The 15,552-nt window shown below is 61.7% G+C and overlaps 1 protein-coding gene across 1 annotated transcript; it reads left to right on the plus strand.

The window, feature by feature from the left end:
* Positions 1 to 11: 11 nt before the first annotated feature.
* On the plus strand, positions 12 to 9,366 carry LOC143694245 (uncharacterized). The gene is made up of 4 exons (XM_077179418.1): positions 12 to 275; positions 462 to 857; positions 4,122 to 4,246; positions 8,220 to 9,366. The coding sequence occupies exons 1-4, from the start codon at positions 12 to 14 to the stop codon at positions 8,353 to 8,355; spliced, it is 921 nt and encodes a 306-aa protein (XP_077035533.1). The 3' UTR covers positions 8,356 to 9,366.
* The last annotated feature ends 6,186 nt before the right edge of the window (positions 9,367 to 15,552 follow it).

A 15,552-nucleotide genomic window follows, 5' to 3' on the forward strand; every position in this document is an offset into this window, starting at 1 on the left:
CCCCCTCAGTCATGTCCCCAGCCCCGGTGGAACGGCCGAGCTCTCTGAACTCCAGCCTGGCACTGTCCCACCGTAATTACATTGCAATTGTAGATAGAATTGTGGCAGGTTCTGGGCCACTGGCTCGGAATCCTCCTGAATCCTCAGGGCTGACCATGGCATTTGTCTGTACCTTCCTGTCCCTGGGGCTGATCACTCCGTGCTTCCCAAGGGACGGAGCGCTCGCTCTGCACAGCTCCTTGGAGCTGAGGGTGCCTGCCCACACTGAGAGATGGGTGAGTGAGCGACGCCGTAATGTTCAGGTTGGTTCGGCTTATCTAGTTCGGTCGGGCTTATCTAGTTCGGTCGGGCTTATCTAGTTTGGTTGGGCTGAACGCGGTTCCGTCGCGTTCCGTTCAGTTCACCTCAGCTAAGCTCGGATGGATTCGGCAAATCGCGGCCAGAGTCGGCCGTTCGGGTAGGCTCGGCTGTTGTCGGCCACACTCGGCTGTTGTCGACCACACTCGGCTGTTGTCGGCCACACTCGGCTGTCGCCGGCTCCACTCGGCCACACTCGGCTGTTGTCGGCTCCACTCGGCTGTTGTCGGCTCCACTTGGCCACACTCGGCTCTTCAGCCCTACCTGACTCTGCTCCGCGCTGCAATGGCGGCCGCTGGCAGGGCCCCGCTCCCCGGCCTGAGCCCCGGGAGGGGACAGAGCGCTGGGACAGCCGCCGCAGCCCGGCTCACCCTGTCCCTGCCCGCCCCCGCGTCCCCCGGAGCGCGCCCTGCAGCGCAGAACGCGGCCTTTGGGCCAGGAGCGGGGACAATGCCCTCGGCTCGGCAGCAGCGCCGGGAGGCAGCGGGCGGTGCCCTCAGGTGAGCGGCCGGAGGGGAGGGAGCTGGGCCGGGGGCACCGGGGCCGGGGGCACCCACAGGGGGCCGGGGCTGCTTTGGGCGCTGCTGCGTGGGACCCGCTGCGGGTGGCACGGCTCTGTCCCGGGCCTTGCGGCTCTCTGGGATCGTGTGCCGTGGAATGAAGGTGGGGCTCGTCCCAGCTGCGGGAACAGCGTTTTATTGGGTGAGAAACAGAGCTCACTCTCTAGAATTTTTACACGTTTGTTAAGGGATAAAAGGCAGCGCTGGGGTGCTTGGCTGTTTGCCAGGAGCACCCGGTTCCCTTAAACCGTGTTCTCTAGATTCTGTTCCATTGCAGTGGGGTGTGCATATTCATTAGAGTTTATACATATTCCAAGAGTCCTTTTCAGTTTAGATGTTCTTTTGCTTGGTTGGAACCTTCGTGCCATCTTGTGGATTCAACCAATATACTTTATTTCTTCCTGTGGTGCCATCCTGTCTTATTTTCAGTCCCTCGTTATTTGATAACGAGGGTCAGTAAATTTTTCCTTTTTTTTCAGTGCTCTGGTTTCTGTTTCTGTTATCTTGTGTTTCAGATAAGATTGTCCCCAGCTGTGGGAAATCACCTCATTATCTGACACCATTTTCTGAGTTCCTTACATGTAACAGCATTTGAACATTTCACAGTCTCTATTATAGTCTATTATAGTATTACAGTCTAAAATAGTATCTGTTACAGTGCTGTTTATGAAAGCTGTGCAGTGCATACACGAACTGACAGATGATCCTTGATCCAGAGCAGTAGTTACAGACTGTCCCCTCTCGGGAGTTTTGTGCTCAATAACACCGTGCCAGAGCTCAGATATAAATGGCAAGGGCAAGAACTGCATTTGTTCTGTTCCATTCTGGGCTGGGCTGAGCTCTGTTTGCCGGGAAGCAGCGGGATGGGTGTCCCTGTGCCCACCCCCCTGGGTCCCAGAGAGAAGCTGCTCCTGTGGCTGCAGCTGAGGGGCACTGGGAAACCTGAACGGTCCTGATGGAAACCGATGCCAAAGCAGGTTTGGTTGGGTTTGGGACTTGCCATTTTCCCCTGATCCGTGGGTTTTGCCTTAGGAAACAGGAACTGGGCACCAGGACATTTTGTTAGCCTAGAAGGGAGGAGTTGGTTTGTATTTATTTCCTGAGGCACCTGGATCGATTTGGGTCTCAGTTGGCACCCGAGAGCCTCCTCTGTGTCCTGGGTGGGGTGGTGGCTACCAAAGGGGTAAAAGGTGGAGCAGGAGGGTGGGTGGAAAGGAGAGCAGTGGCTCTGTGGGGATTTGCATCTGGAAAGGGCCCTCAGTTTCCTGGCGGGAGTCCTGGAATCAGAGCTGAGAGTCGCTGAGCAGTGAGGATCGTGCAGCTGCAGTGCCGAGAGTGCAGAGGCTGCAGTGGGCGTTGTCTGCTCGCTCTCCTGATGTTCCATCTCTAATGCTGGGCTGGCACCCAGGCACCTCCCAGGGCTGCACAGCCTCAGGGCAGGGGTGGTTTGTAAATGTTTTAAATGCTGCAGCAGCTCCCTCAGGCTGGATGAGTGTGAGGATATCCAGCTCTGCCTTCGGGCTTGGAGCACGGCAAGGGTGCAGGGCTCACGGTCAGTCTTGTTTAAACACTTGTAATAGCAAAACATTTTAAAGCAGAGACTGTGAGGCAATAACAAAGGCGAGTCTGTGGCAAGGATAGGTCCGGGCTGTCTTTATTAAAGATCCACACTGCTGGATGTTGTGTCAGAGCCCTCTGGGGACAGAAGGTGTCCCCAGAGCTTCATGAAGCCCTTGTTTCCTGCTGGCAGGGCAGGGGGTGAGCCCAGCCTCGGGGGCTGTGTGGCTCCTCCTGCCTGGAGCAGGGACAGCCCGTGGGGCTGAGCCCCAGAGGTTCAGTTGCTGGAGCAGGTGGGGATCTCTTTGTGCCTGGGAATTGTCGCTGCTGCGTTCCTGTCCCAGCTGCAGGGTTCCCTCAGAGCCCGTGCCCTGCAGCAGCACTGGGAGCTCCTGGGCTGGGCAGGGAGCAGCTCTGGCCTGGGGCTCTCAGTCCCATCAGTGCCCATGGAAAGCCAGCTGGGTTTGTTCTGCTGCCATCAGCCTCTCTGCTGTGCCAGCCTCGGTGCCAGGGCACAGATGGGATGGAGCCTTCCCACAGCTCTGTGCCAGGGCACAGAGCTGTGGGAAGGCTCCATCCCATCTGTGCCAAACACTGCCAGCGCTTCCAGCAGCGCTGCTGGGGCACCAAGGGCAGCCTTTGGAGCCTGGCTGGCACAGAGGGTGACACACTCTGCCCTGCAGCACCCAGCTGCATCCCACAGCTGCACAGTTCAGCCAGCAGGGAGCAGAGTCAGCTCTGGGCCCAAACCAGGCTTTGTCGCCCAGAGAGCCCCTGAGCTTCCTGAGGCAGCACACAGATGTGCCCTGGCCTTTGGGGCTCATGGTGAGGGCTGCCAGGGGATTGTGATAAGGCTGAGCTGAAGCTTTCTTAGAAAAGCCATCAGCTGTAAGGAGAATCTCTGGCAAACAGGTGGCTGGGGCACTGGCTGGGAGCAGGTCCTGGCCTTTTCTCTTCTTTTCTTTAAGCTGTTCTTAAGAGGAGCCCAAAACTGCAAAATGGAAAGGAAGGGGGCTGTGGGGGTGAAAGTTGCTTTGCATTTTTTGAAGTGTTGCTGTGGATTTTGGTGTGTCAAGTGGCACTACCAAAACAGCACTGGAATAACCAAACTTCAGGACTCTGCGCTTAATTCCTTGAATGTGTTTGTGTGGGTGCAGGAAATGCCAAATCCCAAAGCAATTCCATGTCTGTAACTTCAAGTGCAACATCTTTAAAAGCAAGTGCTCAGTGTGGGCTTTCCATGTGGGTGCAAATGGCCCAAGGCCTTTCTTGTGTCCCAAAAGCAAAAACCCTTTCCCTGGGAGGTTTTGGAGGGGATTCTCTTTGGGATTTCTTGTGGTGCAGCATCCCGGGTGTCCCTTCCTTTGTGCCAAGTCCAATGGGAAAGGATGGAATGGCTGCCACGTGGGCTCTGGGATAAAAATGGTTCTGTTCAAATGAGGCAGAGAATGCAAGATGAAAAATGAGCATCCTTTCATTGTCTGAAATAGTCAGGAATAAAAGTGCTGGCAAAGGACACGTTTGTGTTTGAATTGGTGTCACCTCTCCTGGGTAAAACCCCATAGTGAGCCAGCAGAGCAGAGCTAGGAGAGCTGGGATCCTTGGACTTCCACAGTGGACTTAATTTTCTTTTCTCCTCTCTTTCAGGGCAGGAAAAATCATCCAACTCCTCCCATGTTTGCCCGAAGCTTTGGTGTTGGAGCAGCCAAAGGCAAGAGGCTTCAGCAGCAGGGCTCTGCGCTGGAGGGCTCTGGTCCTGCCCACGCTGTGGGGTGAGTCAGAGGGACACAGGGCTCCCCTTTTCCTCTCTGCTGGCATGAGCTGCCATGGCAATGCCATTGCTGCCAGCCCAGCCCCAGCTGTGCCTGCTGGAGAAGGGCAGAGGTGCAGAGGCAGTGCCAGAGTTCCCTGGGGCTGCTGGAGCTGTGGTGCTGGCTGTGCCCTGAGGGCAGCTTGGGCATTGTCTGTGCAGCCCAGGGCTGCTCTGGGCCTTCCTTGGGGAGCTTTCAGTGCATGCCCAGCTCTGCCAGGGCTGGCAGCCGATGCAGGGCTGGGTGACAGCCTCTGCTGGGGCTGGGGGCAGGCACGGCCCTGGCACAGGGGCAGGGGCAGGGCTGGCAGCATTTGGGAGCCGTGGGAGCAGAGTGAGGGGTGGTGCTGGGCACAGGGGTCAGCCTGTGCTGGTGTCAGCACAGCCCTGCAGGGCCCTGGCATCTGGGAGCAGCTCCAGCTCTCCTGGGGCCCAGGGATGGGCTCTGAGGGACTGGCTTTGCCTGTGCCTTTCCAGGGCAGCAGGAACAAGGGCAATGTGGTGCCAGAGCTGGGGCCCATCAGGCTGTATTTCCCTCTGGGAAAGCAGAACAGACTCTGGGCTGAGCTGAGTTTCCTGCAAGGGCTCAGAATCCAGGGAAAAGGGAGTTCAGGAATTGCATCTGCTGCTGGGAACATTGCCTTAGGCTTGCTCAGTTTGTGTCTGTGAGCAGTGGGCTCTGGGCTGGAGAGGTGCTGTTGGCAGCAAAAGATGGAGTCCATGCTCTGCAGGGATGTGCAGGGAAGGACTGAGTGGGAGGGAAGGGCAGTATTTAGAAATGAGATCAGCATTTCTCCCAGAATTGGGGTGCAGCAGTGATGGGGGTGGTTGGCTTTGCTCTGGGCCTTGTTATTCCTTGTGCAATTTGCAAATTCTGCTGCATGATTTCCTGTCCAGTATCTTTCTAACAAAAACTGACAGAAATTGAGGTTTAGGAGTAGAGCTGAGGTCCATTCACTGCACAATCTTGCCAAGGCTGGAGGACTGGGATGATGGCTGCTCTCAGCAAAGGTCACTTCTCAATGCTGTGTCAGATTTGCCTCAGTGCTGGGCAGGAAAGGTGAGGGTTTGGATCAGGAATTGTGCAAACAAGGCCTGGGTGTGGTTGATTTGTTTTGTTTTTCAGTGAGCCAGGGCTGGCACAGGGAATGGTGCAGGTGCTGCTCTGGCACCAGAGCTGCTGCCCTTTGGAGCCATGTTCAAGGTGTGACCATAGAACACTTTGGGGGCTGTTTTCAGCACTCTGGGTTTCAGAACTGCTGTCCCCAGCCCGTTGCCAGCCCTGGGACATCTGCTCTGCTTCCAGGCTGTCCTTGCTGGAGCAGCCTGGTCCCTGCCGTGCCCAAGCCCTGAGACACAGAGGGAGCCCTGTGCCCAGGGGCCTTTGGCACCTTGTCAGGAAGGTGGCAGCAGCCCCGGGAGCAGGCTGGAGGTGAGAACTGGGTGTTGGGAGCTGAGGAGTGCTCATCTGGGCTGGGGGGAAGGGGCAGGAGTTTCCATGCCCCTGGAGCTTTCCTGCTGGCATGGGGCAGCACAGGGAGCAGAATTCATTGTGCCCCTCCCACGGGCAGTGCTGGCCTGGGTGTCTGTGCTGTGCCACCAGAGCGTGGCACTTGGCTGCTGTCACTGCTGTCACTGCCAGCCCAGCTGGGGGCTGTGCCCTCCTGCCAGCCCCAGCCAGGAGCTCCAGGGGTGCCTCTGGGCCCTGCTGGGAGCGTTTGCTGGGAATGTGCCCCATCCCTGGGAGCGTCCCTTTGTCCCTGGGCTGCCAGCCAGAGCTTTGGGCTGCTCAGGCTCAGGCTGGGATTGCCAAAGGCACCGAGAGGGAGCAGCACAGGGAGGGTGCTCAGAGAGGGGCTGGCAGAGCCCAGCTGGCAGGCTGGGCTGGCTGCTGCAGGTGGGGCTGTGTGCACTGCAGGCAGGGAATGTCCCCTTCCCTCAGCAGCCCTGCAGATCCCAAGGGCTCCCAGAGCAGGATTTTTATTCCTTACCTCCCTTTGTGGAGATTGATTCTCCACATTGCCATGAGCAATTCTTGGATTTCTCTAGGAGCAAACCTCCCAGCAGAGCCAGATTGCAGTGGAGGCCAGAGCTGTGTTTGGAGCAGGGAGTGCTGAGAGCTGCGTCTGCCTGTGCTGCCCCAGCCTGAGCACAGGCACAGGGAACAGCCTGGGCAAAGGGATTGGGGCAGTGGCTGATGCCCAGGGAGAAGAACACAAACCCACAGCCCTTCAGCCTGACAGTCCCCTCCACCCAGAGCTCAGCACACATCCTCACAGGGAAGCCCAGCAGCTGAAGGGAAAAAAAACCCACAGAAGAAAAAGGTGATTTATTTTGCTGTAAAGTTATTTCAAGTTGTTATTAAAGCCCAACCAACATTTGCTCTTGATTTTGGTTGGGTGAATAACGAGCAGTGGGCACAGGTGATGCCCTTCATGTGGCTGAAAACCTGGTGTGATCTAGAGGGGATCCAAGAACTGTTTGTGTAGGGCAGTGGAATGTGAGGGGATGTCAGGGGCAGTGAGGTGGCATTTTGGAGGGAATTGCTGAGGTCATGGAAGGGAGACCAGCAGACAATTTCCCTGGGAAATCCCAGGCCCCTCGGGCCCACAGCCAGGACTCTCCAGGGCTGAGGGGGCAGCACTGGAGACTCCCTGTGGCCTCCTTCCTTGGCAGCAGCCAGCAGGGAAGGGAGAAGAGGATCCCTGTGGGATGAGACTGCAGAGAGCGAGCAGAGGAGCAGCCTCGGGCTGGAGAAAGGCCAAGGGACCAACACGGCGGCACCAGGGCACCTGTGAGGAACAGAATGGACACTTGGAGGCCACATGGAGGTGAGGGAGTGCATGGTTTGGGCAAAATGTCAGTGAATCTCCAGAGAGATAAGGAGGGGATATTTAGGAGGGAAACGCTGAGGTGAGGAGTTCACCCAGCCTGGCACAAGGTGTGTTTGCACAGGCTGGGGCCAGAGGTGGGGGTCAACCCAAAGCCAGCCCTGCTCAGCCTCTAAATCCCAGGATAAGAGGTACAGGCTGCCCACTGAGGGATTAAAAATACATAAAACTGAAACCAAGAGCATTAATGAGATTCTTGGGAATCCCATTAACTTGTTGGCAGAGCTCTTGACACAGTTTGGAGCTTTGATGCCAAGAATGCATTTCTTTATTTGGATTATTCACTGTGTGGGATAGGGGGTTTGTTTGGATTTTAAGGCCCTCATGGTGGCCCTGACACTGCTCAGGAGCTGGTAGAGAAGCAGAGTCAGAGCTCCTGGCAGGCACAGGGTGTTTTCCCCCATAGTGGATTGTGGAGCAATTGTCTGGGACCTGGATTGTCCCTCTGGGTGATGCCACTTGCTGTGGTTTGTATCATTCCATCCATTTAATTCCCAAAACTTCTCAGCCCAGGGGTTGGAGCTGACAGGGCAGGACAAAGATTGTTCTCTGTGTGGTGCCCAGATTTGGGGTTCCCTGTCAGCTGTGCCAGTTCTGATGAATTCTACCCATAGCCCCAAATTCCCTGCTCCATCCCCGCTGCAGTAACCTCCCAGTGCCCCATGGAGTGTGGGCATTCCCATGCAGAGCTGCTGCCTTGGACAGCAGCTGTGTCAGGAGCCAGCAGAGCTTCCAAGGAAGCTCAGCAGCACAGGGCCAAGGCCAGGGTTCTATTCCATAGAAGTGGCTGTTGAGAACCCTCAGCCCAATGGTGTCCCTGGGCTCACTGGCCAGAGCTGCCTGGAATGGAGCCCATTTCACCCCCCTGAGCTCCAGGATGGAGAAGATCCAGTGGATGGTTTAGAGCAGGAGAAGGCAGTGGCCAGATGTGCTCCCAGCCTGAGCTGAGGCAGCCCCTGTGCCCAGGGGGGGACATCTCTCCCTGCAGAAGCTCAGCTCCTTTCAGAGCCTCAGCAGGGGCCTCAACAAATTCTTTTCTCTCAGGAAAGGGATGCACAGCTTTGTCTTCAGCACACCTCCAGTGGCACCTACCTGGGAAAGCTTTCCATCACTTCTGCACTTCCAGCTGGATCCCTGGAAAACTCTGAACTCCATCCCACTGATTTTCAGGTACCTCTGAGGGCTGCTGCCTGGGATTGAACACCTGTGGGGGAAGATGGCCTTGGCTTTGATGCTGCTGATGGCCAATGGCCTCAGGCTGGGAAGGAGGGAAGGGATTTGGGGTGGCTGGGCCACAGCTGGCAGCTGTGTGGGAGCTCTGAGCCAGGAGTTGCTGCTGAGCCCCTCTGCAAAGGGCCCGTGCCTCCATTCCCAGCAATGCCAGCTGCTCCTTGGGGTCCTGCTGGGCTGCTGGTGGTCTCTGTCCGGGCTGAAGCATTTCCAGGGGCCTGCTCAGAGCAGCCCCTGGCCCAGGAGCCACGGTGCAAGCACAGCTCCTCCCCTGCAGATGCCAAAGACACGAGGTGCTGCTGCCTTTCAGGAGCTCCTGGCCTCCTCCTGCCCTGCGCTCCCAGCCAGCTGGGACACAGCCAGGGAACACCAAGGAGCATGGCTGGCAGCCAGCAGGAGACACCGAGGCCCCTGGGCCAGAAAAACAGCCCTGGCCTCAGCAGCCAGCATCGTCTGGAGCTGGCAACACTCACCTGCAGGCAACGCCCCCCGGCACTCTCCAGAAGAGCTTTGGCCACGGAGCAAGGTAACCCTCAGGGCTTGTCTTGTTGGCTTCTTCCTGGGGAAACAAAGGGACATTGTGGGAGCACATTTACAGCTGCTGGGGAAATCCTGGCAAGGGCAGAACAATCAGGGCTATGGGGAAGAGTTTGGTGCTGCCATGTTGAGTGCCAGCCAGTTCTGCCCCACAGCCATTGCAGGGGCTGCTGTGCAAAGCAGCAGTAGCAGAAGGGAAGGAGCTGCATTTGCAGAGGAGTTCTCTTAGTGGCAGCAGTCATTGCCATCCCACACAGGGCCTTTGGAACAGCCCTGGGATTGGCCCAGGTGTTTGGAGCAGGGTGCTGAGAAGGCCAAAATTCTGGGTTTGATGCACAGCTGGGCCAGTCACTTCTCAGCATTTGACTTGATGATTCTCACGGCTCTAGAAATAAAGAACAAATCGTTTGCAGTGGTTTTTTAACCCATGGGGTTTTTCCTAGCGTTTCCCTGGGGCTCCAGTCCCACCCCAGGCACAATGGCAGCGGGAGCAGCAACGCCTCGGCCCCAGCGGCCGTCCCAGAGCGGCTGCTCGTGGCTGGGAAGCTGCAGCCCCCAGCAGGGGCTGCGGGCGCTGGGGCTCGTAGGGAAGCGCGGCGCTCGTGGCGTTACCGGGCCGGGGGGGCTGCGGGGCGGCGCCGTGTCCGCCAGGGGGCGCCCCGCGGGGCGGGCGGCGGCGCTGAGCGAGCGGCGATGCCCATGGGGTCCCGGGGCCGGTACGGGCGGTCTCGGTGTCCTTCCCGCTGCCAGCCGCGATCCAGAGGCTGCTCCGGGCAAGCGTCGTCCTCCTGGCGGCCATAGCAGCGGCACGGCACCGGCTCCCTGCCGCCGCAGCCGGAGCGTGCCTGGAGCCCCGGCGGGACCCAGCCCCGTGCTGGCCGCAACCGGAGCGGCAGCGCCTGTCCCGGAGCGGCTTTTCCCGACCGCAGCGATAGTGGTCCCGATCCCAGCCCCAATCCTACCTCGATTCTCTGGCCTTGGCACCCATACCCTGCCCGCCGAGAAAGAAGCAGCTCGGCCCAGCTCCCACAAGAAATAGCGGCAGGACCAGGATACGAATTCCCAGGCCTAAATCGCCATCCTCGTCCCGGTCCCAGCCGAGCGCCATGGACCCCGCGCAGCACCAGCAGCAGCCCCCGATCCGGATCTCCGCACAGCGCTCCGACCGACGCTCCCGCCGCCTCCCGGGATGAGCATCCCGCGCAGAAAACGGGACAGGCGCCGATCCGCCGGGATTTATGGGCGGGCGGGGGGCGGGGGGGAGGCGGGGCCCTGGGGGCGGGGCCGGCACAGGTGCGAGGGGCGGGGCCTGCACAGGTGTGAGGGACCCCAGTGCGGCTGCGCGGGGCGGGGCCTTGGGGGATTTAAGGCGCGGGGAGGCCACGGCGGAGCCATTTGCTCCTGGGCGTTGGGTGAGGGAGGTTGCTGCCGGCTGGGGCCCTATATTTCTTTTTCTCTGCGTTTCTTTTCTCCTGCGTTTCTGTTGTGTTGTATTTCTGTGTATTTCTCCTTTCTACCCTCCCTTCCACCCCTCCCCCACCCCCTACACCCTCCCCCCCCCCAAACCCCCCCCCTCCCTCTCCCCCCTAGCCCTCCCCTCCCTCCCCCCCTACGGCCGCCCCTCTCTCGTTCTCTACCCCACCTACCCTACCCTACTTTCCCATCCTCTGCCTTCCCTCCCCAGCCGGACTCCCCCCTGACCCCGCTCCCAGCTCCCCCTTCCCCCCCACCAATCGCTCCCCACCCGCCCTCAATCCCGCTCCTTCCTCCAGCCTGCCTTCCCCCCAGCCCCGTCCTCTGCTGTCCTGCACACCCCGATCTCTCCCCACCTTCTTCTCCGTTCCCCTGTTCTTGTTTTCCATTCCCCACTCTCCTGCTTTTCTCGCAGCCGCGGGGGTGCCGGGCAAGAATAAAGCCCTGAGGGCCGGAGCCCGGCGCCCCCGGCCTCGCTGGGGTCCCCACACGGGGCCGGAGCCGCTCTGCGGGTCCCCCCATTGCAGTCCAACACACCGCCCGACACCGCCGGGGCTCCGGCTTTCCCAACATCACACTGGGGGGGTCCTGGGGTGGGGGGCCCGAGTTACAGGGGCCCCCTCATTAGGAGGGGGTCCCAGGGGGGAGGGGGGGGATAGGAGGGGCCCCCTCATTAGGAGGGGGTCCCAGGGGGGAGGGGGGGGATAGGAGGGGCCCCCTCATTAGGAGGGGGTCCCAGGGGGGAGGGGGGTTAGGAGGGGCCCCCTCCGGAGGAGGGGGTCCCTGGGGGGGGTTGGGGAGGGCCCCCTCCGGAGGAGGGGGTCCAGGGGAGGGGGCGGGGCCTGGGGGGCGTAATCCCCCTCCAGGCTCCGCCCCCTTCCCCGGACCCCCTCCTCTGGACGGGGTCCCACCCCGGCCCCCTCCAGGGACTCCCTCCTCCGGACGGGGGGGGGGGGGGGGGGGGGGGACAGGACGGCAGGGGACGGTCGTGTGTCTGGCAATTTTTTTTTTATTTTTACGTGAGCTCACGCTGCAGAGTGACGTGCCCCCCTCTGCTTCCCCCCCACCCCACCCGCCCTCCCCCCCCTCCCGGGCCCCGGTCCGGTGGAGGGGGTCCCTGGAGGGGGCCGGGGTGGGACCCCGTCCAGAGGAGGGGGTCCGGGGAAGGGGGCGGAGCCTGGAGGGGGATTACGCCCCCCAGGCCCCGCCCCCTCCCCTGGACCCCCTCCTCCGGAGGGGGCCCTCCCCAACCCCCCCCAGGGACCCCCTCCTCCGGAGGGGGCCCCTCCTAACCCCCCTCCCCCCTGGGACCCCCTCCTAATGAGGGGGCCCCTCCTATCCCCCCCCTCCCCCCTGGGACCCCCTCCTAATGAGGGGGCCCCTGTAACTCGGGCCCCCCACCCCAGGACCCCCCCAGTGTGATGTTGGGAAAGCCGGAGCCCCGGCGGTGTCGGGCGGTGTGTTGGACTGCAATGGGGGGACCCGCAGAGCGGCTCCGGCCCCGTGTGGGGACCCCAGCGAGGCCGGGGGCGCCGGGCTCCGGCCCTCAGGGCTTTATTCTTGCCCGGCACCCCGAGCCCCGCGGCTGCGAGAAAAGAAGGAAACGGGAGGACGGGGAGACAGGAGAGATGAGGGTGGTGAAGACGGGGAGGGAGAGGGGTCGGAGTGACGACGGAAGCGGGACAGGAAGGGAAAGGCCGAGGGGGGACAAGAGGGACGGTGGAAAGAGGAGGAATAGAAGGGAGTAGTGGGGAAGGGACACGACAGGAACGAGTGGGGGGAGTCGGGTTTGGGAGGAGAGGAAAGGAGCGTTTTAGGGCGAGAGGAAAGGGGGAGAAAGAAAGGGAATACGCGGGGAAGGAAGGAGGGCTAGAGAGAGGGACAGAAAAGGGAGGCCGAAGCCTCCGCGCCTTACCTGCGGAGCCCGCACACGGAGCTCCCGTCCGCACCGTGCTCTGAGTGAGCAAATGGCGGCCGAGGCGATTTCCGGGGTCTAAAACACCTCGGCCCCGCCCCGCGCAGCCGCTCTGGGGCCCCGCACACCTGAGCCGCGCCCGCCGTGCACACCTGAGCCGGCCCCGCCCCTGGCCCCGCCCCCGTTCTCTCAGGCCCCGTCCCTTGTGCCGCCCGGTTCCGCCCCTGTCCCCGCCACCTGTTTTCAGGCTCCGCCCCCCGCACCGCGTTCCCCCGCCTGGCGGGGGCGCCGCGCTCGCACCGCGCTCCGTGTCCGCCAGAGGGCGCCCTGCGTGGTGCCGGCCCCACACGGCGGCTCCGCACCGGGGAACGGCCGCGATCCCGCACCCGGCAGCGCCCCGTGCCCGCGGCCATCCCGGGCCCCAAACCGGTCCCGGGCCCGGTGCCGCTTCCATCCGCCCGACGGGGGAGAGGCGGCACCGCCCGGCACACCCCAGCGGCGCTCTGCCCGCCACCCCCGGCCTCGGTGGCGGTGGCACCGTCGCAGCGCCCCGTGCCCGCGCTCCGTGGCCCCGCCCCTCGCACCTGTGCCGGCCCCGCCCCCCTGTCCCCCCCGGTCCCGGGGCCATCGCTCGGGAGCCTCGCTCGGCGCTCTGCGAGCCCCGCCCGACGGCTGCTCCCGCCGGGGATCGCTCGGAGCCCGGGCCGCTGCGGCGGGGCCGTGACCGCGGCCCGGGCTGCGGGGGCCGAGCGCTGCCCGGCTCTGCCGGGGGGCCCCGGGCGGTGCCGCCTCTTCCCCATCGCCATCGGGACTGGCATCGCTATGGGGCGGGAGGGGCCTGGCTCTCCTGAGCCCGCAGAGCCCCGTCCCGGTGTCACCTTCCGTGTCCCGGCGCCGCGGGCGGGAGTGGCGGGCAGGGAGCGGCAACCGTCGGCCGCGCCTTCCCGTCCCGCTCCGTCGGGCCCGGGCTCGCCGAGCCCCGGCCGGGACCCGCCCAGGCCCGGGGACACCGCGGCTCCCGCCCCGCCTCCTGCCCCCGGCACCTCCCCGCCCGCCCGGTAACGGCCCCGGGGCCTCCGGCACCCGAGACCGCGGCGGGGGCTGGGCCCGAGCCCCCGAACGCCGGCCCCACGGGCCCCGCAACGCCGCGCTCCCGGCTCCTCACCCCCCGCCCATCGGCACCGGGGAGAGGCCCCACGAGTGTCCCGGCTCCGGGAAGAGCCTCGGCCGGAGCTCGGCCTCCGCTGCCGAGCGCCACGAGGGAGCGCCTGAGCGCTTCTCTCAGCCCCGAAGCCGCCCCCGTCAGGCCGGGGCCGGGCCCGGACAGCGCCGGGCCGGGGCTCCGCCTTCCGAGCACTCGCACGCAGCATTTGGGCTCTGGCCCCGGGCCCCAAAATGCAGGACTCGGCCTCTGTGCTCCAGGCCTGGGCGAGCCTCGTTCTGCACCCCCGAAACACAGGGCTCAAGTCCCGGCTTCACAGCCCTCGGCCTGGCCAGCTGCGACTGGGTCCAAGTGCCAGCAGCGGAGCACTTTGTCCCTGAGCCCTCCTCCCCTTCACCACCACCACAAAAAAAAAAAAAAAAAAAAAAAAAAAAAAAAAAAAAAAACAACCACAAACCCCACCCAAAAACAAAAACAAAAACAAAAAAAAACAAAACAAACAAAAAAAACCCAAAAACAACAACAACAAAAAAACCCACCCAAGCAAACAACCCACAGGACTCCCGATTCTGAGACCAGAAAAATGCCCAATTTATTAGTCTCAGTTCACAGGGTGGTGGAATTGACTGCGGCCATCCCCACAGATGGTCACAGGGAATGGACCTCTCACACATTTGATTCTCCTGGGAGAACTGCTGCAGGCTAGCAAAAAACCCACCCGTGGCATTAGAAGGTAGGAAGCCTGCCCTGAAAGGATGCCATCAAATGCAGCCTGTCTGCAATACCGCGTTATCCCAGCACTGCGATATCCCATTATCCCCAGCCGGGTTTGTTGCGCCGCCTCCGGCTCACGGAGCGATGCCGCTCGTGGCTCCGGGCGCTGCCGCGGCGCGGGGAACAGCCCCGGATCCGCTCGGCCCGGGGGAAGCGAAGGGGTGGCCGGTGCCCGGGCCGGAGCGGGCAGCAGCGGGTGACGATCCGGGCGCTCCTGCCCGGCTCCTGAGCTCAGGCTGAGGCAGCTCCCAGCTGCCGCCGCCGGGAAGGAGCAGCTCGCCAAGGATGGCCGCGCTCCCGGGCCATGGCAGCTGCCCCGCCTCGCTCAGGGACAGCGGCAGCTTTGGCAGAGGAAGCGGAGCCCCAGCGGCCGGGGCTCGGCAGCAGCCGGCACCGAGCCCCTTGCACTGAGCGGGAGCAGAGGGACGGGCCCGAGCCCGGGACTCGCATCCCGCCCGGGGACTCGGGGACGCGGGCTCTCTGCTCGGGCTCCGCCAGGAGGAGGAGGCGCATGGCAGTGCCCGGGAGGAGCCGGCACTGCCGGCCGACAGGGCTGCTCCTGAGGGGAGAACTCGCTCTGTGCTCCTTGCGCGGGATCAAGGCATGGCCAGAAGCTTTCATATTCATTTGACAGACTCTCGCACACCGACCGCTACCAACGTGCACTGTGCAAAGCAGCCACCATGGCTGCAGGCTCCAAAACAAAGAGAAACAGCGCTGTTCTCCTTTCCTTCTTTACGCAATCACACCTAGCTAAGATTCATAACACCTGATGCCATTTTCTGTTTAAAACTCTGGCCAATACCGTGCCACTGACTAGGTCTCAAAAGCGGAAAGATGACAGCCATCAATTAAAGCTGATGCCAGATCTTTGCCTATTTAGCTTTCCATGAGAGAAATCCCTGGATGGATCCACGTGCTCCTCTGCTCCTATCAGCTGAGCTTTTGTCTCACTCCAATCTCCTTAGGATGCCCTAAATCCAACCTGTTCTGCTTCTCAGAGCAAAGCCTGCTGCCATCTCTGCTCGTGACCTTTGCATGGCACACATTGTTAGCACACTGCTAATGGCAAAACAAATTGCCTCTCCTTCTTTCTGCAGTGAACAGTTCAGCTTCTGGGGAGCTGCTGCTGTGACACTCATGAGCAGCTCTCAACATGATCTCAACGTGGAGCTGCTCTTTTCCAAGTCTGCCCCTGTAGAAAATCCACGTTGTTGGAAAATGTCACCAAAGCGGGAATTGCTGCTGAAGCTCTCTTAGCGCACAAGGGAAGAGCCATTCCTGGG

Source organism: Agelaius phoeniceus, chromosome 6 (genome assembly GCF_051311805.1).
Source record: "Agelaius phoeniceus isolate bAgePho1 chromosome 6, bAgePho1.hap1, whole genome shotgun sequence".
Classification (NCBI taxonomy): Eukaryota; Metazoa; Chordata; class Aves; order Passeriformes; family Icteridae; genus Agelaius; species Agelaius phoeniceus.

What these genes read in the sequence shown, in the direction of transcription:
- LOC143694245 (XM_077179418.1), top strand. Translation starts at nt 12, where the DNA reads ATGTCCCCAGCCCCGGTGGAACGGCCGAGCTCTCTGAACTCCAGCCTG. An exon ending in CTGCCCACACTGAGAGATGG is followed by an intron (nt 276 to 461) that starts GTGAGTGAGCGA and finishes CCGTTCGGGTAG; the next exon opens with GCTCGGCTGTTGTCGGCCAC. An exon ending in GGTCCTGCCCACGCTGTGGG is followed by an intron (nt 4,247 to 8,219) that starts GTGAGTCAGAGG and finishes CTTTTCTCTCAG; the next exon opens with GAAAGGGATGCACAGCTTTG.